This window comes from Adelges cooleyi, unplaced genomic scaffold (genome assembly GCF_023614345.1).
Source record: "Adelges cooleyi isolate 19-005CV unplaced genomic scaffold, UGA_ACOO_1.1 ACOO_flye_CR_arks_rails_tigmint_CR_PRNA_247, whole genome shotgun sequence".
Taxonomy (NCBI): domain Eukaryota; kingdom Metazoa; phylum Arthropoda; class Insecta; order Hemiptera; family Adelgidae; genus Adelges; species Adelges cooleyi.
In genome coordinates this window covers 5,405,639-5,431,743 of record NW_026095912.1, presented here as the reverse complement: position 1 = coordinate 5,431,743, position 26,105 = coordinate 5,405,639, and the positions used below count along the sequence as shown (strand labels likewise).

Genomic DNA, 26,105 nt, shown 5'->3' with positions numbered 1-26,105 from the left:
AACCGAGCATATATACTAGTAAAATTTTAGGAAAAAATGCGAACCCGCTAGTTTAGATAGTGTCGACATTTTTTTGGAAATTTGAATAACATTTCATTAAGATAATAATTATTGTTGAAAATGTTATTAAAAAAAATAGGTGAAAATCGAATTTAATGGTTTTCAACTATTTTTTCGTTCAGCTTTATTTAATTAATTTTTTTGTGTAACATGTAAATTTATTTATATTGCACATTTTCAAAATAGTAATATCTACATTGAGACCTCTACGAAATCAAATAAAAACGGCTGTGCAGCAAATCATAATATAGTGTCAGTGGTCTTTATTAAACAGGGCAACTTTAATCATTTGCAGGGAATAGGCTATTGCCGCCTGCAATTGTTCCAAGGGTTTAACTTTCGTTTCCGCCTGGACCTCGTTTTCTCTATTAGGTGTTATTTGTGTTGACTTTGTTTGATTGTTGATATCTGAAATGAGCTTTGTATATGTATGCTTGCCTCTAGATCCCGACGGACTCTTAGGATCCAATTTGCTAGTTAAACTACCACGACTATTGTGGCTACTGGTTGAGGTACTGGTTGAAGGCGGCGACTCGTCTTCTTGGATTATATGTAACCGAATTTTGATCTCGTCTGATGAAATTTTGTTTATTATCTGCGGCAGATTATCTGCAATAATCTGCAATATGTCGTTTCTTCTTTTCAGTCGCTGCAGTGATTCGTCTAACGTAAGATTTTCGCCAACACTGTTATTCATTTGCTAAATCATACGAAAGACAAAATATTATACAAAAATTAAGCACCAACGTCAACTTGTTAATTAGAGCCCATTATCTTTTTAAAGAAATTTATTACACATTGGTTGACAAAACCCAAAATAGGTCTATTTGTTTTTAAATAGTTCGGTAAATGCTAATCTAGTCTCAACATTAGTCTAGTACGTTCATTTGTTTTCGAAATCATCTACAACTTAAAAACAGAAAAGTTCTAACGTTCTTTTGTGTACATAAGAAAATTCGATTTTTTTAGATTGTTAGAGTATTAAAAATTGTTGGAAATTGTTACTAACATTACATGACCTATTAAGGTTGCCCTATAGTTATTATACTATCTACCTAATTAGGTCATTAAATGCCGATGATTTAGTGAACCAAGAGGTAAAGTTATTGAAACATCTATTTAGTATTATTATATTGGCTACATCAAAAAAAAAATTTCCCAAACTCGTTTTAGGTAATACAAAAAATGGCCATCACAAGAGTTGTCAAGCCAGCTCATAAAACTCGTGGCCGTCGATTACAAAATAATAAACAAAACATGTTACCATTTTTACTACTTATAAACTATGTATTACTACCTATATAGTTGATTTTCTCACCTCATTTTTTATCGCTTCTTCGAAAATTGCATGGTGGGATATGAATGTCTTTTTGGGTTGATCTTGCGACGGTCGCAACCATAGGAATTCCGAATTTTGATGTTGCGATTTAGTTGAATTTTGGTCTTTTAGAAATGTATCGTCCGAATGAAATTGGTCAGCTAATTCTTCGCGAATTTTTTCGTTGTAGATTTTTTTTATAAGATTTTGAGCCTCATCTTTAGAATAAACGTTTTGCGATTTAAATGTTTTCTTGGGTGGCTTGGGTCTCGTTGGTGGTGTTCGCGGTTTCCTTGGATCCGGCGAATCTGCCGTTGGAGGATGCTGTACATTTTTATCATTGAAATGAGGTCGTATGAGATAATTTTTTTTTTTTAATACTTTGCCTATCACATTGTCTGGGCTATCATTGACTTTATTGTTAACATCAGCTTTCTTACCGGTATCGTCTTCCTTACCACAACCTGCTTTTTTATCATTATTGACTTTCAAATTAGCCACAGCTTTCTTTTTGGAATTTCTCTTGTTGTCACTTTCAATTTGAACGATATCATGTACTTTCCGGTCAGTGTAAGATATTTTCTTCATAGGACTGCCATCCTTAGATCGCTCAATCAATCCTTGACGTATCAACGGATCGACACGTTTCACCTTAGTAACTGCTTTCGATGGCTGGATGGCGTTGGATTTAATCGAATGTTGGATGTATTTGTTAACGTATACGCTTGAGTCTATTTTTGATCGTTTGGGTGGATTCTTGCTAGTTGATGTAGTGCTCTTAGGAATTTGCGGACTATATGGTTGCGAATTTTTTTTTGGAATTATTACGAAACCTTTTTGAATTGGAGGATCTCGTTTAAAATCATTAATTATATTGCTAGGAGTTCTTTTAATTGATGTATTTGGTTTCTTCAACTTTGGCGGCGTCGCTGTTATTCTTTGTTTTGTGTGGGCGGCTGTAGCCAGAGGAGTTTTTTTTGGTTCAGATCTCTGCAACCGTTTTAAAAATGGTATCGACAAGATGGAAGTTTTTTTTGAATCCGAGGAAGTTGAAATTTCTGTACCGTTATGCGACTTAAACGCACTGGAAATTGTGGCTTGAGGTTTAGTTTTTGGCAAGCCAGTAGTTTTGGTCTGAGATTGTTGTTTCTGTTCGCTAGATATCGGAGAAGATGCCTTCGTCTGTTCTGTGGTTGGTGAACAAGGTTTTTTAGTCGTAGGAGGTTCCTTTTTCTCGCACGATGAATTTTTTGCCGAGGAAGATAATGCCTTTGTTTGTTCTGTGGCTGGTCCACAAGGTTTTTTAGTCACAGGAGGCTCCTTTTTCTCGCACGATGTGTTTTCTGCCGGGGGAGGCTCTTTATCGCACGGCGGTTTAGGTTTTGCTTCAGAACATGATTTTGGAGACGAAGTAGTCTTCTTCTCGCATGACAATTTAACTTTATCTACAGAACATACAGGACTGAAGCCGAACTTTGGCACACCCCTGCTCTTAAAAGGTGAAGATGCTGCTGGTTTTGATTTGACATTAAACAGGCTGGGGTTTCGTGGTTTAAACAAACTTTGTGGTCTTTTTGACGAACAGTAACTTCTCTGAATCCTTTGAGTGGTCAGTAGACCACGATTTTTAATTATTTCGACCATCCCTTTGCTCGTGCTGTAAAACCCCACATAAAGATAATAAAACTAATACAAAGAAACACATAGTATTTTGTATAATTTATGGATCATTCACAGCAAGATATAGATATTACATAACACTTACATCTGGTGAATTCTGTACATCGTCGAAAGCTCGGTGTATTTATTATTTTGCGAGTACCTATTTTGACGAGACTTGGACAGTTTTAATGTTTAAATTGTGTAGTGTACCACTGCTTGAGTCATTATTTGTGTATTTAAGTGTACTTTTTTTGGTAGTTATCGTGAAGATTTGTGTTTTGGCCAGTTCTTTTCTAAAATATATTGTGTACTTATAAAATCTGAAAATCGCTAAGCTTAGGCCGAAAGGAGTAGTGTTTTCAGTTTTGTCTTCATATCGTCAGCCTATTTAGCAAAAGGACGTACGTCCAAACAAATCAATTTTCTGTATATTACACTATTTTAAAGAGAAAAAAACTGTGCTACGACTGGTATAATTATGATTATATTTCAGTGTTTTTTTTTTATGAAATATGTGATAAATTGTAAGCAATTGTCATTGAAATAATATATAGAATAAATTTAATGTTTTTTCCCTTTTAGAGTGAAATTTGGTATTCTGGAGTTACCTGTTACGTCCATTGTTAAATAGGCTAACGATATAGGTCATTTTTTCATTATGACAATTCAATCGATAATATATTTAATTTATATTTTTTTATTGATCGTCTTATTGTTAAATGTTTTCATTCTCTGAGTGGTTGTTCGTGTCAAGTGGCTTATAATCGAACAGAAACTGTACCTATGATACATATTATTACGGCCATATCCGGCTCATTCAAGATATGGTCGACAGATCCGGGCACGAGTCAATGAAACAATGCAACATCGTTTTGTATTACTGTCAATACTTTTTACAGTAGCAACTACTAAATGAAACTTTTTCAAAGTTAAAAATAATTTTAAAAAAGAGAGAATGTTTTGATACTATTGTAAAATATAAATAAATATTAAGTATTAGTTTTTTATTTTAAATTGTTATGCGCTTGCCGCTTCGACATTAATGATTATATGTACTTTTTTTGGTTCCCCATACTGGTTCTCCCCTCCTATTGCAAGTTCACACAGTCGGGATAGTAGGTATATATGGAATGCGCAAACGCACTGTAATGTATTAATATATTTTTTGTACAGGCCAAAGCTAGATTGAGTTTAAAACAAACACAAAACATGTTTATTAACTTTTAAACAATAATATTAAATAAAGTCTTAAAAATTAATAAAACGTTTACCGTAACGGAGGCAAAGTTGTTTCCGAAGAGTGTCGAAAAAGTGTTAATGTTTTATTGTTCAAATTTTACCAATCCTTTGTAGAAATAATTTACAATATCAATAGTATTTTGACTTGTGTAAAACCTAACCTACCTAACCTAACCGCCACGATTCTCTCGTACCCAGACAACGACGTTCACGGTGCCATGTCAACCGGACAAAACTAAATTGGCACTTGGCACAACATTGTGGTATTGCTGTACATATATTTTAGTTTTCTTGTGTGTTACGAATTTCATATTCTGTGTCATAGGCTACTGCGTCCTTTTCGATTATAACCGCCGACACGATAAGCACTTTAAGAAGAAATTAAAAGAAAAACGTCATAACGCAGAGGCGTCAAGGTAAAAGAATCGATCCGGACACTGGTGTGGGCCAAGCAAAAGGAATTATTAGAGTTTTCGTACAAATTGTACTGGCAACTGAACGATCATAATGTACAACTGTTCGTCATGCTTCTGTCTACGATTCCGTCGTACCCGGACAACGACGTGAACGGCGGGTAAAATACTTTTAGATCGTTTATCGAAAAGTTGCCGCCCAGCACCTTGGAAAGATTCGACGAAATCGTCAGAGTCCAGAGAAACGCCTTGAGAGTCATCAAATACAACGACACATCCCTGTACGATATACTTGACGGTTCCAGCAAGTAATAAATGGTTAAAAAATCTGTTGCTTAAAATGTTTTTAATATGTATATTTTCGGTATTTTAATATATGTTGAAATCGGTAATTATTTAATTAGATATTTTGTCACTCAGACAAGCTAAACTATTTAAACTCGACAATTTCATAAATATTACTTATACAACGAATCTTAGTTATCAAAGTTCTTACTTCTTTACAATAAGGTGAATACATAAAGGTGTTAACATGTTAACAAAAGATATTTACATCAATAAAAATATAAGAACAGGTAATAAGTATTAAGTGTAGATTCTATTGACTATGTATTATTTAGAAAATACACAATTAAGTAAGAAACAAAAAACAAACATACCTAACCGTTATGAAAGTAATGTTTAATCTTAAATACTTATTTTAACTATATTATTTTTTTTCGTATTATGTCCACTAACCACAACTCAACAGGTATCAGATTTGTTTTAGTGGGAGAGGTATCATCAGATATAATAAAAACATTACGAAAAAAAATTGATTTCGTATTAAAATTTAAACTCTATGAGATATTGAGTAGTTCACGATAAAATGATCACCACATATAGGTTGTATACTAAGATTAGTAACATAAAAATTGATATCACATATATAGGTATCTGTAACAACTGTGAATAAGTAAGTCGATTTCAGTGATTTTACAGGGTTTTTTTTTTAGCAATTTTAAGCTTGAAAGAAACCACTTGAGCACCTCTAAAGTATTTATCAATATAAGAGGATCATAAAAAAATCAAATGTTTTAAATGAAATCAGCTAGTCATGGTTTAAAATCGGTCCCCTGTAAAATAACTGGAATCGGCTTACACACTTATTCACAGTTGTTACAGATATAAAAACACTATGAAAAAAAATCAATTATTATTATTAAACCCAAATAAGATACTGAGTGGTTTACGATAAAATGATCTTCTTATATGCTATTGTCTATAGATTTTTGTCGAATTAGATAAATAGTTTTAAAAAAGTAACTTTAGTTAGGTAGCTTTGCTGACTTAACATGCCTAACAGAAAAAATGAATTTCATACAGTGTATTTTAAATACCCAAAATTTGACAATTTGTCAAGTAAAAATACATTAAAATATATTTGTTGGCGAATTTGTGGATTCGATTTGTCCGTCAGATAAAATAAATAGAAACGACTACATAGAAAAATATGTACACGACGTATACAACGATGCGACGGTTATCCTTGAGCCAAACAACTGTGCGACAGATAAACCTGACCGCACACTTCCATATACGAACACTATTTTATTACCTGAATAATAATTCAACTATATTATACATTATCATCCGGTGCCTGGTCCGCGGATGTCCATATAATATTATTCGTAGGTATGATTATTAAAGGCACGTCTTGTACTTTCAAGTTTCACCGGTATGCACTCCTCCGGTGGACGAGGAGGCGGCGGCCGCGCGCGCTATCTGACGGCCAAACGTCCAGGCGTCGTGTATTGCGTCGCCGCCGCCGGCGACTTCGGGCCAAGATGGGAAGAGAGCGCGGCGCGCATTCCACGATTCTCCTCCGCGGAACGCCAGCGGTCCACCCTCCGTTCCCCTTCCACCGCTATCGTCGCATTAGTCGCATCGTCGTGCCGACCGCCGCATTGTAATTCGCACACGGAGTGCTCAGTACGGAGTACGGACGTCTCATCCGACCGACATGGTTCGCTGGGTATTTTTGGACGACCTTATAATACCTTTTCTATTATTCTTCATTTTTTGTTTTATCCTTTTCGTTGTTTTTTTATTATCACAATCCCGACGACCTATACCAGAGCTACAGCAATTTTTATCGTCGCAGTTATCCACTGATAGCGAATCCTCTTCGTCCAATCAAAGCGACTCTGATTAACGCGTAACAACAACAACAATAACAAATCATTATTGCTCGTCGGCCGTGTACACTGTACTGTCAACAGTCAATCCCACACACGAACCGGCCACAGTTTTCGTCCAGGCCGTCCGCGTCCGGACATGTGCCGCGGCTGTCGTCGGAGACCACCGCAAATCGTCCCAGGACGCGAACAGGGGCCGGTGGCAGTCCGGAGCATCCCGTTGTGGCCCGCGTCGGCGGCGGCCGCGCGTTGAACAGCACCACTACTTAAGAGGTGAGTTATTGATTATTTTCGTTTACATTTTCCTCGGGGGCTTTATTCCCTCCCCCGCGTACGCTTCTTCGCACACATGGCCCTCGCGCCGCTCCAACACGCGCGTTCCCCTCGAACGCAAACAATAATAATGTTATCCGGCGTCTTCATGGGTCATTGTTCAATTTGTAATATTTTACGTTCTACCATATTCGGCATTGCAGTCTCCGATGTAAGTATAGATTATTGTACTTTGGTACTTGCATTGCTGCGCGGTCTATCTGAAGAAGTTCAGTCGATTGGCTTAAAGTAGAATTTTGGCCTTCGAAACCCTAGTCCGGATACTTTTCTGAATTAATTCACGGATGTGCAAATTAGGTAATTATTTTAAGTAGTTGCATATCGACTGACACAGCAAAGATCTTAACTAGATTTTTTGAAAATTAGAATTTTGATTCCTTATTCTAGTTTTTTTTATAAATTCTTATCCAAGAGTGCGATACTCAATTTTTTTTCATTGTTGATAGAGAAAAGAAAGGACTATTTGTATCAACTCCAAATTGGTATAAGTCAAATTTGACTTCCCTGCATAAGTTGTATTACTCTCTGTTGAGTGTTTTGCCTTATAAAAACTTAAGCTGTTTAGTTTTTCGATAGTCCAGTTTCCAAAAACTTTAAATCATTTCATATAAATATAATATATATATATTGTATTTATACGTATTTGTTAAATTATCTAGAGTAATAAAATATCTAGTTGTTTATTTAAGTTACTTTCACATTTCTTTTAATAAAGTAAATTGGTTTGTATGCAATTAAAATAAAATTGGTTGAAAAAAGTTAGAAAGGTGCTATAAAAAAATTTTAAGTGTACAATTTTATTTTTATTAAATTAGGAAATAAATAGTAATAAAGTATCAAACTTTAATGATATCTCAAAGTTTTTATCTTAAATACAACAATGAAAAGACATTTGACTCGATCACTGGAATTAAGCATTGCTTTGTTTTATTTGATGTTCACTTGATGGAAACTAAAAAATTAACTTGATAAATAAATTTATTTTTATCACATTTTTATCTTTTTTCATAAATACTGTAATACAGTCTAGCAAAATATTTTGTATACAATTTTTTTTAGTTCTGCCTTTGATTCGGCAAACTCTAAAAAATGTTATTTGTACCTCTTAAGCTTAAACAATTGTCTACAGTTTCAGTTTTTATTTTTTTAGAATTAGCCAAAGCATTATTGAATATAATTTTGTATTTTTTTTTTAGTATTTGCCAAGTTAGTTTGTCTTGTTTGTTTCAAAATTTAGTTTGTCTATTAACTAAATACCTAACTTAACTTAAGTAATGAGTGTCTTGAAAGTTATTCAAATATCCTATTTAAGTCAAATAACAGTCTTAAGCTTACATTAGTAGTTTATACACACCTTTACCTCCTACAATCACTGTACCACCATCATCAATATCGAATACTTATGCAATGACTAATACAATTGGTCTGTGGGCGCTACCTGTTCTTTCAGTATACAAATTGTATCCGAAACTATAATAATATTTATAATAAGAAATTCAGGTAAGGTAAACATTAAATTAAATATTTAATCAATCAGCAAGTACTAATAAATCAGACTAAAACCAATATGTAAATAATCACAACCACGCCACACATAAAAAGTAGGACTATTATAAATTGTATTTACCTTTTGTATGCTAAATTATAATTTTTTTTTTCTGAAAAAGCTTAATTAACTTGTATAAACTTGCCTCGGTTTGAAACCCAATGCATGCAAACTTTATTTAAGCGCTTAAATTAAACATTTTTTTATTTTTATTTTAAACCGAAGCAAGTATACATAAGTCAATTTTTTTTCAAGAAAAAAATACTAAAATTTAGCATACATATATTAAAATAACAATTTGTATTAAAATAAGTATACATATATTTTTTTTAGGCTATAACATCTCATAATTATTTCTTACTTATTTTTCAATAGTTGCTAAATATTTGTATTGTTATCAACATAACAATGACTTATTAAAAATTTAAATTTGCATGTTGTCTTTGTATTGATACTTCTTCACGTCAACTATGTACAGTAGCTAACACAATTTATTTGTATGGAATATACAAAGAAAACAATTAGTTAATTGTTTAATTTTAATTTTTAAATATAATTAATATACTTGTCTTTAGGTTTACATACTTAAATATATATAGGTATTTCTTTGAAGTCTAAGATAGAGATCTCTAACTATTTAAAGAATGGCTAATAAAAACCAACAATCTGGATAGAAGATTTATTTTTAACATAATTTGTAGTAGTAACAAGTATTGCAACATAAGCAAAAACAATATTTTACAGTATCAATTATTGTAGTAACATGCCAATTTGTATCATTTGTATCGAAAATTCATTAAAAGTAACCTAAAAGTATTGAAATAATAAGTGTAGTTGTCAATTGTCGAGACTAAAAATATATTGCAGCTCACCTACATACTATGTAAAGATTGGCTGATATAGTTATGTTCAGTATAGGATCGTGGCAGTACGCCATTTCTGAAATTTATGACTACTTAAAAAACCATTAAACGACAGATATTGCTGTGTAAAATGTATATTTGGCGTTAGTTGTTAAACTATATTTCATTGCATCTTATATATGTTTTAAAAATGAGTATCACATAGGTTTTATGCTTAAATATAGCACATTATTATAGAATGAAACTATTATGCAAAATACAAAAGTGTTCGATTAGTATAATTTAAATTACTATTATTTCTGTAGAATACAACATATTATTTTTTCAAATTATCTACTAAGAAATAAACTTTTAAAAAAAATGTGTTTATTTCAATTTAGTTAAAACTTGTTTTTAATTACAACAATCAGTGTGCAAATGTAAGCTATTATTTGCAAGTAACGAATTGTTTGAAATGTATTTTTATGTTCTATTTCAAATAGCCAATTATTTTAAACAATTTATTAATTACAACTTCAGGCAAAATTTTTTCGGAAGTAGGTATATTACATTTATGATTCAATTAATTTGCAATTTACATATGTTTTATTTATAACTATAAATATCTATTTGTCTAATTCAACATGTCATTTTATCTTTTATAATTTGAGAGTATTATACATATATATTTATCACATTACGATAAGAAAATAATAAAGCACTGTGTCAATTTATAATTGTTGTTTTGTTATATTATGATAGTTAATTTATTTTCTCATCAGTTACACAAAGTATGTACCTACATCAACATCATTCCTGTGTTTGCATTCTTATTTTAAAATCATTTTTAATAAGTAACTCTGCAACCTTGACTCATTTTTGTTCTTGACCCAATGTTGACATTAATTACGAGTTATGAATTTTGTTTAGCTGTACCAGCGTATATTACTGGTTGTACATTTAATAGTTTCAGTTAATGATTTGTATGTCATACTACTTTAAGCTAAATCAAATTCCACAGAATCTTACTAATTTATTTACCAATTAATACATAAGGTGAACCATTTGGCGTAAGCTGTACTAGTTTTCTCTTAAAAAAAATTGCTTTAGGGTAATTATTCAAAATTTGTAATCGGCTGTCAATGTTTTTGAAGATTATTCTTGATTGCAAAAGTGAATAAAGTATATAAGTTTTAAAAGTTAATATTTTACCCAAATTTTAGGTTTTAACTAAGCATGCTTTAAAAGTTGCTCAAGAAAAAGTAATATTTTTTGTGACTTAAATTTTAAAAAATGTTTCTTCTTAATTATTGAAAGTTAATAATTTATGTATATATATTTTTGTTTCAGAATATCAAATGAAATATTGTGTAGCTGATAATTTTAATACAAGCGATTAAAAAATATTACTATGTTTACCAACACTGAATCTTTATCGTCGACTTTAGTAAGTTAATATAATAATTAAACATAACTATGTTTTACTAATTACCTGCATGTAATTTTAGCCCAGAGTCAAAACCAAGGAATACGACGATGATGACGTTGTAAATAGTATCACGTGTTCAAAGTCTTTAGACTGCCAAAATAATCGCAAAAGTTGGCCATTATCACAGGTGGTGGAATGTGTAACATTTGGAGCCGTATCCCACATTTCACCACCTAAAAACGAAATGGAAACGGACATAGTTGATGGAATGCCACTGTCGCGCCATAATGGCTGTGTAACTGTTTTTCAGGACGATCTACAATTGAATTGTAACGGCAAAACCTATTTCGAAAGTCCAACAAATAACGTATTGAAAATCGTTTTACCTCTAGTCAGTGAAAATGTGCCATTGGAACAGGACGAGTGTGATAGAATGTTATATGAAGACTGTGACCAAAGCAATATCCACGTGCAATATTATCCCACCTACTGTGGGGATTCCTCGGTAAACGTAATCACAAACGTCAGTACTTGTAGTAGCAGAAAACCATCTTTGCTGGACGAAGCTGAACTGAATAGATTTAGTTCGACATTCGAAGACATTAAAACGTTACTCAAAGAAGGTTTGGTAGATGGTCTGGACGAAATGCCACCAGACTTCCAGCCTCCGAACCCTCCTAAATTGTATAGAGTATCATCGTTACCAAATATTCTAAGTCATGATAGTACAAAAAACCAACATTCTTATTTGACAATGTGTGCAACCAAACACGAATTATTAATGAACAAGCTCACCAAGAACTCTGTGACAAAACAAGACATGTCTGTACAAGTGTCTACCGAATTATTCAAAAACGATAATAATGTAAAGAAAACGCTTCGCGACATGAGTTGTCAAACTGAAGATATTTTTGTGAACATAGAAGTAAACACTAATCTGTCCACCAAAGATATTGTCAATAAAGACATACTCCCGGAAGGTATTGAAGGTAACAACGTCATCACACCAGAAAGAGAAGTAGACAATGTTTTATTATTGCCTAAAGAAATAGAACAAACAAAAATTTTACTTAAGGAAGTCGAACACAATTTGTTACTTAAAGAAATCGAAGAAAACAACAAGCTGCTTAAGGAAGTTGAAGAAACCAACATATTGTTGTATGCAAAAGGCAAAGGCAAAGTAATTGATAAACAAGTTGAAAAAAACTGCATGTCACAAAAAAAAGCCGAAGATTTAGATATTTTGCAGAAGAAAATTGAACAGATTGTCTTGCATGGTAGTGAGCAGATTATTAACACATCTCTTAAAAAAGTTCAAGAAAACCACACTGTACCAAACAAGACAGAAGATGCTGTTTGTTATACAAATTTGAACACATTTAACAAAGATATTGAACTCAAAACCATTGATGAAGACTGTGCAAACTATGCAAATGCTAATATTTTGGAAGAATTTGTAAACGAACAATTGAGCTTAAATAATATTGATGGAGATTTTGATTCATTTTTATTTGGACCATTACCACCATCGCCTGTCGAAGAAATTGGTAAAAATATTTTCATATTTTAATCTTTAAGTATAAAAAATAAAAAAATGTTCTTTAATTACTGTTTTTTCTATTGTTTAGTTCCGACGTTACCAAAATTAAAAAGTGCTGAATCAATAAAAGAAATTGAAGCAACACAAGTTCCATTTGCTTTTAACCTTTATAAAAACGAGCCGAACAATTCAATAATTAAGTCTCGATCCATTGATGCAGAATTTTCACAAAATTTTCAGCAACATCAAAAAATCGGAACACGATCTGTTAGTGATATTAACTTCGTTAACTTTTTTTTTACCTATAATTATCATATTATAAAACCTGTTATGTAAATTATAGGTCCAATCAGAAAGAAGAACTTACCCGTCTGAACTTCCAGTTACAGATGAATACCCAAGACCCCTACAATATAGAAGTGGTGTTCACCCCAGCACCATTGAAAAATTATCAGACATTTCAAATTCATTGCCTGACACACCGCTAATGGGCCGATGTGATTTTCCACGTCAATACTCTGGAACTAGTACTAAAACTATGTCTCAAATGACAAGTAAGCTTAATCTATCAAAAGCTACTGATTTTGTGAAAAGTGTAACAATGATTACATTTTGGGCTTTTTTCAGATAGCTTGAGCATTAACATGAGAGGTGCTGGACACGGATCTAGTATTGGTTTAGGTCAAGCTATGGCTGGGGCCGAGTTATTGCACTTGAATGGTCCCGGCAGGGGATGGTACCCACGGCAGCGACAGTTTCGGCCCGTATCGGTGGAACAGCTCGACAAACTAGCAGCGTGCCAAAGTCCAGTGGGACATTCTCAATGGGCGGCCGGAGATAGACATAAACCCGTCACGTTGCCTCCTAATCTTTCACCAAAATTCTTCAACCGATCTCCGAGAGAAGCGCTACGTCGCGTTACTAGTTTGCTAATTCGTAGGGGTAAGTGATCGAAAGAAAATAGTTTGTCAACTACAGCCAAGGGATTATTTAAAAGAATACTCAATATTAGTTAAACTATTCTAATTTGATGTTAATGCTTTGAATTTACAGGTAACACAAATAAAAATAACAAAACTAAAACGGTATTTGCTTCTTCAGTGATCGGCCCTCACGGTAATTACTTAATGCTTGATATATAATATTATAATGACTAATCTTGGAAGCTTTGCGATTGTTTATTTATCTGATAACAATTTGATGTATTTGATGACAGTAAAAAAAAAAATAGTAATTGGAAAAAAATGATAGAAATCGATAATTTATAATTTAATAAATGATTATTCTAAACTTTGGTTATTTAAAAATAAGCTGGTATCACATGTAATAACTAGAAAACTGGTATGTAACCTTTAAATGATTATTCTATGATTAATCATTTAGTTTAATCTTATTTAACCGAAAAATATTTGATTAACTAATATGGATTTTAATTATCGAAAAACAATTAGGGCATGAAGCAACAATCAGATTAATAAAAATGTTCAAAACGATTAAAAGAAAATTCTTTATCCCATTTACTACAATGAACTGGACAAAATATGTTTTGTAATAACTTTGTAAATAGTATTCCTATTTTACTGTTTGTTGTACCAAAATGTAAAACAATTTTCCACAAAAAAATCATTTTTGAAAAAAATGGACTTATTTGGTTGTTACTTCAAATCGCACAGCCCTAAGTCTGTCTAATATTATTATATCACAATCTTTTTTATTTTATTAATACTATTAAATTTTAATTAAAATATTATATGATGATTTAGGTGAAATAAGTGAAGAATGTGAAACCAGTCAGTCAAAACGTGGATTTTTCAAAAGTTTGTGGAGAAAATAAGACTTTTTAACACTTGCAATCAAATGATAAAGCTATAAGTAAATTTACTATATTATATGTAACTCTTATCTTTAAACAAGTACTTAACTCTTAACAAATTGACTTAAAATTTTATAAGTTATAATTAATAACATTGGTTTGTTTGTTTGTATTTTTTTTTTTTTTTTTGTATGGTGTAAATTCAGAATTTACAAGTTTTTATGATAGATTTTAGAAAGATTGCCAAATTTATTTATTGAAATACCTTTCAGTTTGTTTAACTTTTAATTTATTTAATTTTGATCTTTATTGTAAAAGTAGGTTTTTAAAACAACAAATAAAGTATTTGACAATGTAATTATTTGACGTTTGGGTCTCACAATCATACTATTTGGCTTTTTTTTATTGCGTCTTTAGTACTAATATTAATAATATGTATTGCAACTTAAATTACACGGAATACTCAAAAAATTGCAATTAATAAAAAATACAGTTTGTTTTAACCATATGTACAACAACAACCAAACTAGACCTGTAATATTTTAATATTTTTATGGGAGGCGATATTGACGAGCAATTAATATACTTCATCATGCTACAGAAACCTATGAGCTATTTTTCTTTGATTTAGCTACCAAGATAAAAAATATATACTAAGTTTAAATATGTCATCTTACATGACAAATGCAGTAAAAGGGTGGTGATTTTAATTAACATTCAAACGATTATGTAATTTAATCGGAATTCAACCTGAATATTAATAAGCTCCCTTTAAAAATAGGAGAGACAAATTTAAAATATAAACTTTTTCAAATTCCTACTAGGGCTACAGTAATTACACTATGAGCGAGTGTGGAACAAAATTATACTAGAGTAATAGTTTTACATAATGAGCAATTTTTTTTTCAAAGTTTAAACGGTGATGCTTATAACTACTTACAAAGATAAACTAGTAAATATACTAATAACTAGTAAATACAAAAGTAATGTATAAAAAAAATTTGATTACATAAATTCAATATTCAAAAATTAGAGTCTCGTTTAGTCGACAGTTTACCGATGAAACAATTATGGGGTATATGCAGTTAACGGACGGACCTATGTTTAAACGTCATAACAGCGACACTTGCTGTAATACCCTTCTCGTTATGGCATATCACATTTTTTTTTGTTATTTATTCTCCAGAAAATCCAACCTAATTTCATATGGCGGACAAGAAGTAGGTTTGGGATAAGAAACATTTAAGAGTGCACTCGGTGTCCCTTGGTAGCCTTTTCATGTCAAATCACAATGGCACCTTCAACGCGTGTCCCGACTCGTAGTACTGCGTAGCGACATGGCCGTCCCGGTTGGGAATGAAATGTATGAACACATAGTGCATGTTGGATTGAAACGTCACCTTAAACATACACACGCAAGCTGCCGCCCTAAGATGACTCTTGGTGCAATACGAGTCTTTCAAAGTGGCCTCCGTGGGGGGCACTCTTGTTGTAATCTGGTCCTGTCTGTTGCAGACTTTCTCACACATGCACGTACCCCTCTTGGTAAACTGTACTCTGTCCACGATCGAACCACGGGGGTACACGCAAGCCTCGCACAAGGTTTTCGAAATCGACGTGTTGAACTCTTTGCCTGGACAAAGGTGAAAAAAAAAAATATTATTTAGGTGCCCCCAATCAGCATAGCTGATAGTATCACAACATACAGTTGATATCTCACAAGCTTTAAAAATTAAGTAAAAAATCTAAATTGTTTCCTCCTCGTTCGCAAATGAACAATAAGTTCGTGCTAGCCAAAAGTTATATTTATAAGAAAGCTCAACATGCAGTCTTTATAGCTTTAAAACAAGGTGAAAATTAACGCCTCGCGCGGTAAAGGATTTTGGTATTTTTTCTGTTTTGTTCGACAGGAAGACAGTACTATATAAATCACTTTCAATATACACTGTGCAATTTGCAAATATAAAATATACATACACGATAATAAATATTCATAATAATATGTTATAAACAAATATATACCTATATATAGGTCTATGATAATTAACTCTTTCAAACAAAACCGACAATTATGAAAATCCTTGTGCTGTACGAGACGTTATCGGGTTTCCCGTATGTATTGTAAGCTATAAAAGGAGCTATATATATATATATATATATATATATTATATATACACGGTCAGCGATAACCGATTGCAAAAACAAACTAACCGCATGCATTTATAATAAAAAAAAACGTAACGTAATATTCTGCGAAAATATCCCTATAAAACAATAATATACCTACTTGTAAAGGTATAAGCTGTGTATACACGTCTTATTTATTTTGATAAATTAATGTCTAAGGACTAAGGATCGGGCAGGGGGGCGGCCACTTTGCCCTTAGACATTAATTAATCAAAATATGGCTCTATCCATATGAACGGGCTTGCTAACTTTACTGATATATATATATATATATATATCAGTATATAATCTTTGTTCTCTATATATATATATATATAGAGAACAAAGATTGCTACTATTTATAGTTAGCAGTTGCAATCTGATGTGGATACTTGTATAAAAAGTATCGTATAATTATTACCCCAAATGTTTTCGGGTCGTTTAAATTCCAAATCGTCGTCGCACTTATCGTTTTGATGACACGACAAGTGCATGTACACTACGGATCTGTCTTTTTCTTGGATCGGTTGATCGTTGGTATGCTTTTGTTCCAGGTTTTCATCTGTGTCAATTAAAATGTTTATGGATCGATATCGATCACGTGTGTTCGTCAACAGTCACAAACAAACTGTTGGAAAAATGCATAATGCACAGTATGCTTACTGTCAGTAATAGAGTAATGTTGCTGAACTTTTGATGGGTCTTCGGCCGTGTTCTCGGATGGATAATCGGTAGTAAATACACCTTCTGCTTGACAGACGGATTGGGAATTGATTACCGTCACTATGTGTAGTAATATGAACATGTGGTGAACAGTTGAGAACGATCGGCTATAAATGAAATACATTATCTTAATAATATATAATATTGCTGAACGCATTGTTGTTACATTTAATTATTATGCACCTTAAAAAAACCATGGATATCGTTATTGTTCCCAAACAATATGAGTAAACTAATTTGAAATGTAGCAATAAAAAAAAAGTTCATTTTTTCACTTTTTTGTTTTTTTAACATCAATTTAGTTGAGCATATTCAGTGTAGTGAGTTTTCAAGGGAGATGTGTACAGATTGAGCCGTAGATACTTGCCCTCTTCCAATTGGTTAACCTTGAGGGGGTACTCTCATTCACAAACACTATATTATTATAAAAAAAAAATATATTTTATTATGGTTCAGAGTCAATTTACTTTACTAATCAATTTTAATCAATGTTAATTTAAATTTAATTGCAACAAAATGTTAAACACATTGTTATGCTAAAGATTGTTTTCAGTAGAAATGAAAAACAAAATTATTTAAATGACTGACTAAACTAAAAACTTAATTTATGACAACTTTTTTTATTTAATTCAACTTGACAACTTTATCAACGTTCAGACTTTAAATGTTGAACTATAAAAATTGGTTGACGTTAATAACAGTTAGGGGAATTATTTTTTTCAGTAGACCAAGTCCATTTTCAACTTAAACGTCTCATATTTTTTAATTTACATGAGTAATAATTGACAAAGTTAAAAGAATAAAAAATATCAAAATATTCTTTAACAAACCAAATCCCTATGAAAACATTTTTATTATTTATTTAAATTTAATTACTTGTTTCGCTTTTTTAATCATTTGTTTAAAATAAACACGATAAAATTTTAGGTTTGGTTTCGGAAGATGACTATTATTTACTTCGGAAAACGCTTTTTTGTATTAACAACACGGCGGTCTCCAACATATTATACTCCTTTATATTTCCTATGAGCTAGCTCAAATAAAAAACTTTCCTTCTCTTGCGAAAATTTTTACTTAAGCTAAGCGAAATTACATCATTTCAAAACACTTCCCGATGCCAATTTGGGGTTCCACAGTCTACACGATAAAAAAAGCAAATCAGAAAATTGATTTGCAACTGATTAAAAACAATTTTAGTTGCCTAAAAAAATCATGTTTTAAATAAATCATTTTTTCTCGCCGTGTTCGAATATGTAATGCCTAAATAAGTCTTAAATCAGAAAAATTTGGATTTGAATACGCGGTTTCCATTTTCAATAAATTACGGTAGTTCGGCTCGTATTGATTATTATTTATTAATGTAACTATAAAATGCTCAAATTTTAGAGTTCTAAATTTAAGGCTAAGTCCAGCAAATTAACTAGGTACCGTTTTTGTCTATTGATTGTTTTTTAAAGGCCAAATGTACATTTTATTTCAAATTTGCTTTATATGTAAGTAATATATTATCATACACGTCTACCGGGTAAAATATTGAAATAACGTACGCAATATTATACGCACTTCGTAAAACAATGTTTAAGTCGTTATCAATTGTAATTTTGCAGTATCAATCTGATATATTTTTATCGTTGTTGTTTTTTCAATTTCCCTGGGTTTTTTTTATTACCACGATCAGCCTGTAATCTGTATTACTATTTACAAATATAATTTTCAAACGAGCCAATCATAACCAGTGTTCAAACTGCTTACAACGTCGCGTCGCCGGTCGGTACTTGGTTTGTGTTGAGATTTCGGTATGTGTTATTTTGTTTGTTAATTTTTTATTGATTCTATTTTCCTCGTTTTCGTCTTAACTAAAATCCATTATCCAGATTTTACAAAATACAAGTTAATGGAAACTAAGTAACCGAATAATGGAAAATCAGGGTAAATCTCTGGCGTTGCAATACGACTTGTTCTTCACCAAAGTACAGTCCCTTTTCGATACGTCCGTCGAAAGAGGTAAGTACACGTTTACTTCGTTGTATTTAGGTAGGTCTGTCTAATTTAACATGGTCGCAGTTTCGGTGAAATAAATGGGGCTGTTTGTGCGCTGGATGTATTATAATTTTCTTACTAATACACAGGTTAATAGGTATGGTATGAAACAAAAAAAAATTTAAGTGTGCCAAGCACAATACTAGGGGTTCTAAGCACAATATCCAAGCTTCTTCCAAATTGCGCTTATGCGGTCACTCGAAAGGCAATAATTGTAGTCAAATTATTTATAAACACTACACCTATGGTATTCTTTAATAAAATCAAATTGAAGTACCTACTTACTCAACATCATAAGTTTCAAATCCGTCATGTAAGTAGGTATTTGGTAAAATAATAACCAATCTGAACTTTTGTCATTTAGACCAAAAGAGAAAGGTCTGAAAAAGTTGTATGCATATGCACAATTAGGGTAAAGAATTTGGGAGAGAGGCTGAAGCTCCTGTAACTATTTTTTAATCAGTACCCCTCACAATTTTTCTTCCACCCTTTCCCCTTACTGAAAAATCTAAAAAAATTAAAAGATTTCAAATAATTACATTATCAACAATAACGTGTCTCTCAATATTAAGTGTTGCTAATTTTGAGAACTAGGAATGCATCATGTTAGATCTGAGATATTAATTCTTCTTAATTGCAAAAAATGAGCATTCACAGGTAGCTGAACTGACTAGAAGAGTGATGGCTAATTGGATTTTTTAAAATATATTATTTTTTTATATTTTCTTTGATAGTCCATAGCTGGGGATTACTTTTATTATATTTTTCAAAATGGTCATCTCACATTTTGTTATGTTGTGTCGTGAGAATTGAAACCGGATACCTTTAATACCTTAGTAGATAGTGACACCTAATATCACTGCGTCACAACACTGACATTTCAGACACATTTTATTGTCCGTCTTTAGAATGTTCACCTACCAGATGAATGCCACCTCTGGCATTTTTTATTGTTTTTAAAATTCAAAATTCAACTTTTCAAAAATTGATTTTAAATGAACTATTTGCTACAGATTATTTTGAAATACTTATTGATTTCATGTATTAATGGATTTTTATTTCTTACATTTGTTAATATTATTTTCTAAGTCTAATTTAACTATAACTAATTGTGTGTATTTTTATTTCTAATGGTTTTTTTTCAGATTATATTGCTAAGTTAAAACTTATTGATGAGTTGATGAACAAGATCAACGAAAATGATAAGGATCAAGATCAAATGAAGAAACAATTGAATTCATACATGGAAGAGTGTTCAAAGTTATCATTCAAGCTTAAGACATCCGCACGGTTATATGATGAAGTACAGTCGGAAAAAAAAAAAATTGAATTAGAAAAAGAATGTTTAGTAAGTAATTGTTATTTTTAACTATTTATTTAATAATTTACACAGGTAAAAATTAAAGGTAATTTAAATTACCATAATCTAATCTGGGCATGATGAAGGATTTAAATTACACATTTGATTTTGAGTTGTAAATTCACAGAAAGTTGTTACATAATTAGGATACAAATATATTAATATTACATATAATTTAATATTGATTGTAGTACAGTTTAGGGAAGATATTACCAAAAAAAAAAAAAAATGTTTCATCGGGTATCAACAAAATGTAGTTAACTTTGTATTATCATTTGATAATGATCATTTCATTTGTAGCAATCACAACTTGACAAGTTTTACAATGTTTACTTACAAAGACCAAGTACAGAAGAAAGTTCGGCTCAAGCGACGAGTTCCCATTATAAAGCAAAACAATCAAATGAGTATAAAGTTTTAGATAACACAGGTATAAATAAATATATACATAATTACTCTAATTCCCTTTTCATTAAAATTTTAAAATCAGTGTCAACAATTTTCCTTAATGTGTATGTGTTTTTATATTTTAGATGCTTTGTTGACTGATTTGAGTTACAGTCGAACCGACAGTTCCGACGTCAGTTTGGATAACGATGTCGAAGTAAAAGGAATTGACATCAGGAAAGAAGTAACACCGTTGAAAAAGTGCAATGAAGTTTATACTCTACCAAAACAAGTAAAATATTTATTTTTCTTGCATACAAACTTTCATAAATATATTAATAGATATACTATACAACATTTGGTTGCATAAATATCTTAAAAGTTAAAGGTGAATAATATCGTCCTAAAAAAGAACATATTAATTTTTTGTAGCATGCGACAATCAATATTAAAGAGGGCCGCATTGTAGCCACGACTACTTTTACAATGGAATCGGGTAAAATAAATGCAAAGTCAGTAATGGAATCTTACAATCTGCCAGAACCCAAAAAAATTCCCATATCTACCACAAGTCTGTATTAAATATAAATAATTAATTTACAATCTACTAATATTTAATTTATATTTCTAAGATATGTGTGATTCTTTAATTTCATTGTGTGACTCATCAACGTCCACAAAAGATGAAAATTGTTTTGGGAAACCTCACAATTTTTCTGAAAAAAAAGTGGTTATTGCAGAAAAATGCGGATACTGTCGAAAAAAGTATGTTACAAGTAAAATTGGACTTTGAATATATCGAAAAATGTATGACATTAAATAAAATGACTTCTTACATTTATTGATACTTAATTATCTCTTCCCTCGAAAAACAAAACATATTTAATTAATATAATTGTATTACATTAATTTGTTTTGAAAACAATTTTATCACTTAGATTCTTTTAAAAAAGAAGATAAAAACCATCTACAGGTTTACATCGAAGGGTTTACTTAAAAGTGATTATATGATTTTCAGTTCTAATAATTCCTGAAAACCTGTGACCTCTCCTATCCCAAAACGCTCCCTCCTCACTGTGCTAATTCCCCCCTGTTTTTGATCAATAGATTATTTTAAAAAATTTTAATGAAAAAAAATGATTCAAAAATAGTTTGGCTACATATTATTAAGTTAACTGTATGTATTAGATCCCTACTGTAGATCTTTTATTCTAATATTTAGACCTCAAGTCCCAAAACTACGCTTGGAAAAATGTCCACCCTATTCTAGATAAAAAAAAAAGAGTATTGATATTTTTTTGTTTTTCCTTTATTTATTATTTGATTAACCTTTTGCATAATGGAAAAATTTTAGATTTATGTTGATTGTCTAGTAATTTTACTTTAATTTATATACTATAGAGTATAGTTACATGTTATTAATATGTGATTTTGGTTTCGAATTTTCAGGGTGACATTCAATAATTATATCTGCAAATGCTTGGATTGTAAAATTGGAGCTCACCCAGAATGTAAAAATTTTATTACAGTATCGTGTACAAACTACCAAAAACGATTGGATATTTTGAATGTAAATTATTAAGTATTGTATAAACAAATTAATATGGTAATCTAGTTATTATATTAAACAAAATTAGGTTTACAAAAGAAGAAGAATCAGAGTTGACCAGCTAAATTGGTGGTATTGGGGACAGTCTGAGTTGAGAGAAGTAGAATGAGAATATGGTTACTAAGTCACAAAAAACCTACTTTCAAAAATAACAGTTGGTGAAGATGTGGAAAGAGTGATTAGATAAAATAGTATTTTTTTAAAGTAATTTTTGAAGCGTTTTTTTTAGATCAATGTTATCACAACCTAGTTGTACTGCATTTTTTTTTAAATACACTAAATGATGTACTATAAGTAAAATAAGCCAGCGCTCTGGGGTCAGAGTGAGCAGTTATTATAATTGTTTTAATCAATTTACAGTGTGGCGTTGATCCAGTTATAGTGCACTGCATCAGTGAAATTGAAAAACGAGGATTGGAAACGGTTGGCTTGTACAGAATTAGTGGTTCGGAAAAAGAAAATAAATTGTTAAAGGAAAAGTTTTGTAAAGGTCTTCCTTATTTGGGTGACATTGACATACATGTTTTGTGTTGCTACCTTAAAGAATATATTCGTACGCAAAAAAATCATATAATAACACAAACTAATCTCGATAAATTCGATGAAGCTGTTGAAAATCAAAAGGATAACGCTCAGTCCCTCAGCCATGAAGTGCTTCAGCTATCACCCGTCAATCGTGTAACTCTTGCATATTTAATGTTGCATTTACAAAAGTAAGTACTGGTCTTAAAATTTTTTTTATTTGAATTTATAGTTAAATTATTAAGATAGACACATATTTTTTCAAAAAAACCTTTGATAAACAATTAAAAAATATTTTTATCTGCAATTATTCTAAATCTTTCTTTTTTAATATTTTCGTTGGTTTTTTACAGTTAATTTTATAATTGGTCAGCAAAAAATAAAGTAAATTGTTCATAATTTAAAAAATTAATCTAATATACATATATTAAATGTACGCATATATTTATATGCTACTGTATATTTAAAAAGTTTAAAACATTGTAATTGTTGTTTTATATACTTTTTTTTGTCAAAAACTGAATGCTAAACAATACTTGCAGTTGTGTCTGAAGCAATGTTGCTAACATACCTACAACTTTAACAAAAATAATTTTTCTAAACTTATTCTTGTCTACAGTCATGAAACGGTTGTTAAAATTTCAAAAAAATTGTTTTATAAAAATTACCTTAATTTTTTTCAGATTTGTAAACCAAATTATATTTGTAATTAAAAATACATTAAGAAATGTGTCTAATAATGCTAATAAATGTTTTCAGTGAATAACTAAGATATAAGCACATTTTAAAACTAAAAAGAATTAATTATTGCAATTTTACTGAAGCGTTCTAACTAATGTCGTTCATTTGTTTTATTAGAGTGGCCAACTCGACAAAATGCAATATGGATATTAATAATCTGTCTATAGTGTTTGGACCAACAATCATTGGATATTCTAGTTCTAATTTGGATGAGCTTCATGTTAAATCAAAAACTAGTACTAAAGTAAGGGGGCTGTCATTAAACCACCTATTCTGTTGTTTTTTGAATTGTACCGAACATTTTTTTTGTTTTGGTCTTAAATCAGGTCATCAATGAATTGCTCAAATTGCCTCAGCGATTCTGGCTAAACGTCATTAATACCGAAACATCAATGTCTGAAGAATCGTCTCACAGCACGCCAGTTCAAAGTAAACCTGTAACGCCTGCTTCGTCTCATCGATTTTTCACATCTGGGTAAATTTTATATATATATATGTATTAGTTTATTTATATATTATTCTTATGTGTATGTAAGACATAAACCCTATGTATGTACATCCCTACATTTTTTTATGGTAGTTGACAACTTTCATTCTAAAAAATGAAAGAAATTAAACCCCAGTATCAATTAAGTGGAGGTTTTGCATGTCACACCTGCTATTAATTAGTTTTTGTTATAATCATTAAGTTAACTGTTGTGAATTAATTTTCTGTATCGTCAATTAGAATGAAAAAGCGTATACTAGATTCTCCAAAGTCGAATAAAGCTGCTAAACAAGTCAAAATTCAACAGTTAGAATCTCGAGTATAAGATAAAAGTTGTTTGTGAATTGTTGTTATGTAAAAGAGCATATTTTAACTAAGATAAATTTTATTTTAACCAAAAAGACAAATGGAATTATGATGTTTAAATAAAATATTTTTTATAATTTTTAAAAGGGGTTTATGCAGACATATTTAAACCATAATATATGTATTTTATAAAAGAAATTTAAAGTTTGTTACTGCTTCTCGGAATATTTTTTTAAAATATATTGTGTAATTATATTGATTTATATGTGTAACGTTTTAAATTTTAATATTATTTGTTATAAAAACATTTTTACTTTGGTAAAAAAAAACCATTAAACAGTTAACAATTTAAAGAATTTATATTTAAATTAAAAACAGTATTACTTGTTATTTTTTGTACACTTGTTACACTATTTTGAATCAGACAATTACTGTTTTCACCTAAAAAAGAAACCGCAAACTGAATGAATGGTAAACTCAATTTTTTTGGTAAAATGGAAGTATCATTAATTCAAAATATTATCCAATTCCAATAAAAACTATTGTAATTTTAAAAAACGTTATGTTCAAGTAGTGACATGCTTAAAAATGAATTAGCAATAACTTTTGTCAGGGCACAAGAGGAGCTATGAGTTACTCACCGCGTTTGAAATTTAAATTACTCGAATATTGCCTCTATCATAAAAAACTAGGCAATTTTTTTTGTAATAGTTAAAATTATCCTTTGCATAAGCATTATTTCTTACGTTTATATTGTAAGTTTGAAATATATTGTTCTATCTTAATTCGAGTTATGGAGGTCTCCGACCTTGAAAATGTGAAGAAAACGCATTTACACTTTGAAGTTTTAACTTTTAACTGCACCTGATGTTACTTAAATAAAACTTTTATAACGTTTATAATAATTATGAAATATATTACACTTAAATCAATTATAGGAATTTTTTTAGATGTCCCTTGAAGTTATGAATTGTTTAAAAGACATGGAATTACACTTACTCGAAATTAATAAATTTAGACACGATGAATTCTTCAGAAATCTTGGACAAATTTAGTTATTTAAATATACTTATCTATACGTCAGAGTCAGGGTACTGGAGTGCAAGTATTAAGAACTATGAACCGACAACACCAAAATACTTATTCTTTGGTATTATATACATGTGATACTATTAAATGATATACGTGTAACCTTTTATAGAGAATAATTTGAAAATCACGGAGTAAAAAATATTTCTTCTTTATATTTACTGAAAATAATTCTTAATTAGGCTCAACCGGTTGGACGTTCTCTCGGCTGTACCACTGCTGACTGAAGAGTATGTATTTTATACAAGTAGTAAACATTGGGAGGACATATAATTTTTTTATCTGAAAATTGAGGCCGAATTC

The 26,105-nt window shown here is 30.8% G+C and overlaps 4 protein-coding genes across 8 annotated transcripts; 2 read left to right on the top strand and 2 right to left on the bottom strand.

The window, feature by feature from the left end:
• Positions 1–313: 313 nt before the first annotated feature.
• Positions 314–3,022, bottom strand: LOC126837000 (DNA ligase 1-like). Its single transcript, XM_050570725.1, has 2 exons — positions 1,379–3,022; positions 314–760 (listed from the first exon to the last, which is right to left on the bottom strand). Exons 1-2 carry the CDS (start codon positions 3,020–3,022, stop codon positions 314–316), a joined length of 2,091 nt encoding a protein of 696 aa, XP_050426682.1.
• A 3,598-nt stretch (positions 3,023–6,620) lies between these two features.
• Positions 6,621–17,327, top strand: LOC126836394 (uncharacterized). Of its 4 annotated transcripts, XM_050569738.1 has the most exons (9): positions 6,622–7,142; positions 10,941–11,037; positions 11,099–12,566; positions 12,648–12,826; positions 12,903–13,113; positions 13,187–13,501; positions 13,613–13,675; positions 14,323–14,431; positions 17,093–17,327. In XM_050569738.1, exons 2-8 carry the CDS (start codon positions 11,002–11,004, stop codon positions 14,391–14,393), a joined length of 2,343 nt encoding a protein of 780 aa, XP_050425695.1. In that variant the 5' UTR covers positions 6,622–7,142; positions 10,941–11,001; the 3' UTR covers positions 14,394–14,431; positions 17,093–17,327. The 4 variants fall into 4 exon arrangements, with proteins under 4 accessions (XP_050425697.1, XP_050425695.1, XP_050425694.1 ...); XM_050569737.1 differs by lacking the exon at positions 17,093–17,327 and having other exon boundaries at positions 14,323–14,503; XM_050569739.1 differs by lacking the exons at positions 6,622–7,142; positions 17,093–17,327 and adding an exon at positions 7,259–7,353 and having other exon boundaries at positions 14,323–14,529.
• On the bottom strand, positions 15,378–25,147 carry LOC126836397 (uncharacterized). Of its 2 annotated transcripts, XM_050569747.1 has the most exons (5): positions 25,098–25,147; positions 17,445–17,675; positions 17,202–17,368; positions 16,960–17,100; positions 15,378–16,005 (listed from the first exon to the last, which is right to left on the bottom strand). In XM_050569747.1, exons 2-5 carry the CDS (start codon positions 17,456–17,458, stop codon positions 15,659–15,661), a joined length of 669 nt encoding a protein of 222 aa, XP_050425704.1. In that variant the 5' UTR covers positions 17,459–17,675; positions 25,098–25,147; the 3' UTR covers positions 15,378–15,658. The 2 variants fall into 2 exon arrangements, with proteins under 2 accessions (XP_050425704.1, XP_050425705.1); XM_050569748.1 differs by lacking the exon at positions 25,098–25,147 and having other exon boundaries at positions 17,445–17,723.
• Positions 18,945–24,945, top strand: LOC126836395 (rac GTPase-activating protein 1-like). The gene is made up of 12 exons (XM_050569741.1): positions 18,945–19,057; positions 19,136–19,265; positions 20,447–20,649; positions 20,962–21,091; positions 21,195–21,340; positions 21,481–21,619; positions 21,681–21,813; positions 22,498–22,618; positions 23,018–23,370; positions 24,038–24,164; positions 24,247–24,395; positions 24,648–24,945. The coding sequence occupies exons 2-12, from the start codon at positions 19,178–19,180 to the stop codon at positions 24,730–24,732; spliced, it is 1,674 nt and encodes a 557-aa protein (XP_050425698.1). The 5' UTR covers positions 18,945–19,057; positions 19,136–19,177; the 3' UTR covers positions 24,733–24,945.
• Positions 25,148–26,105: the final 958 nt, after the last annotated feature.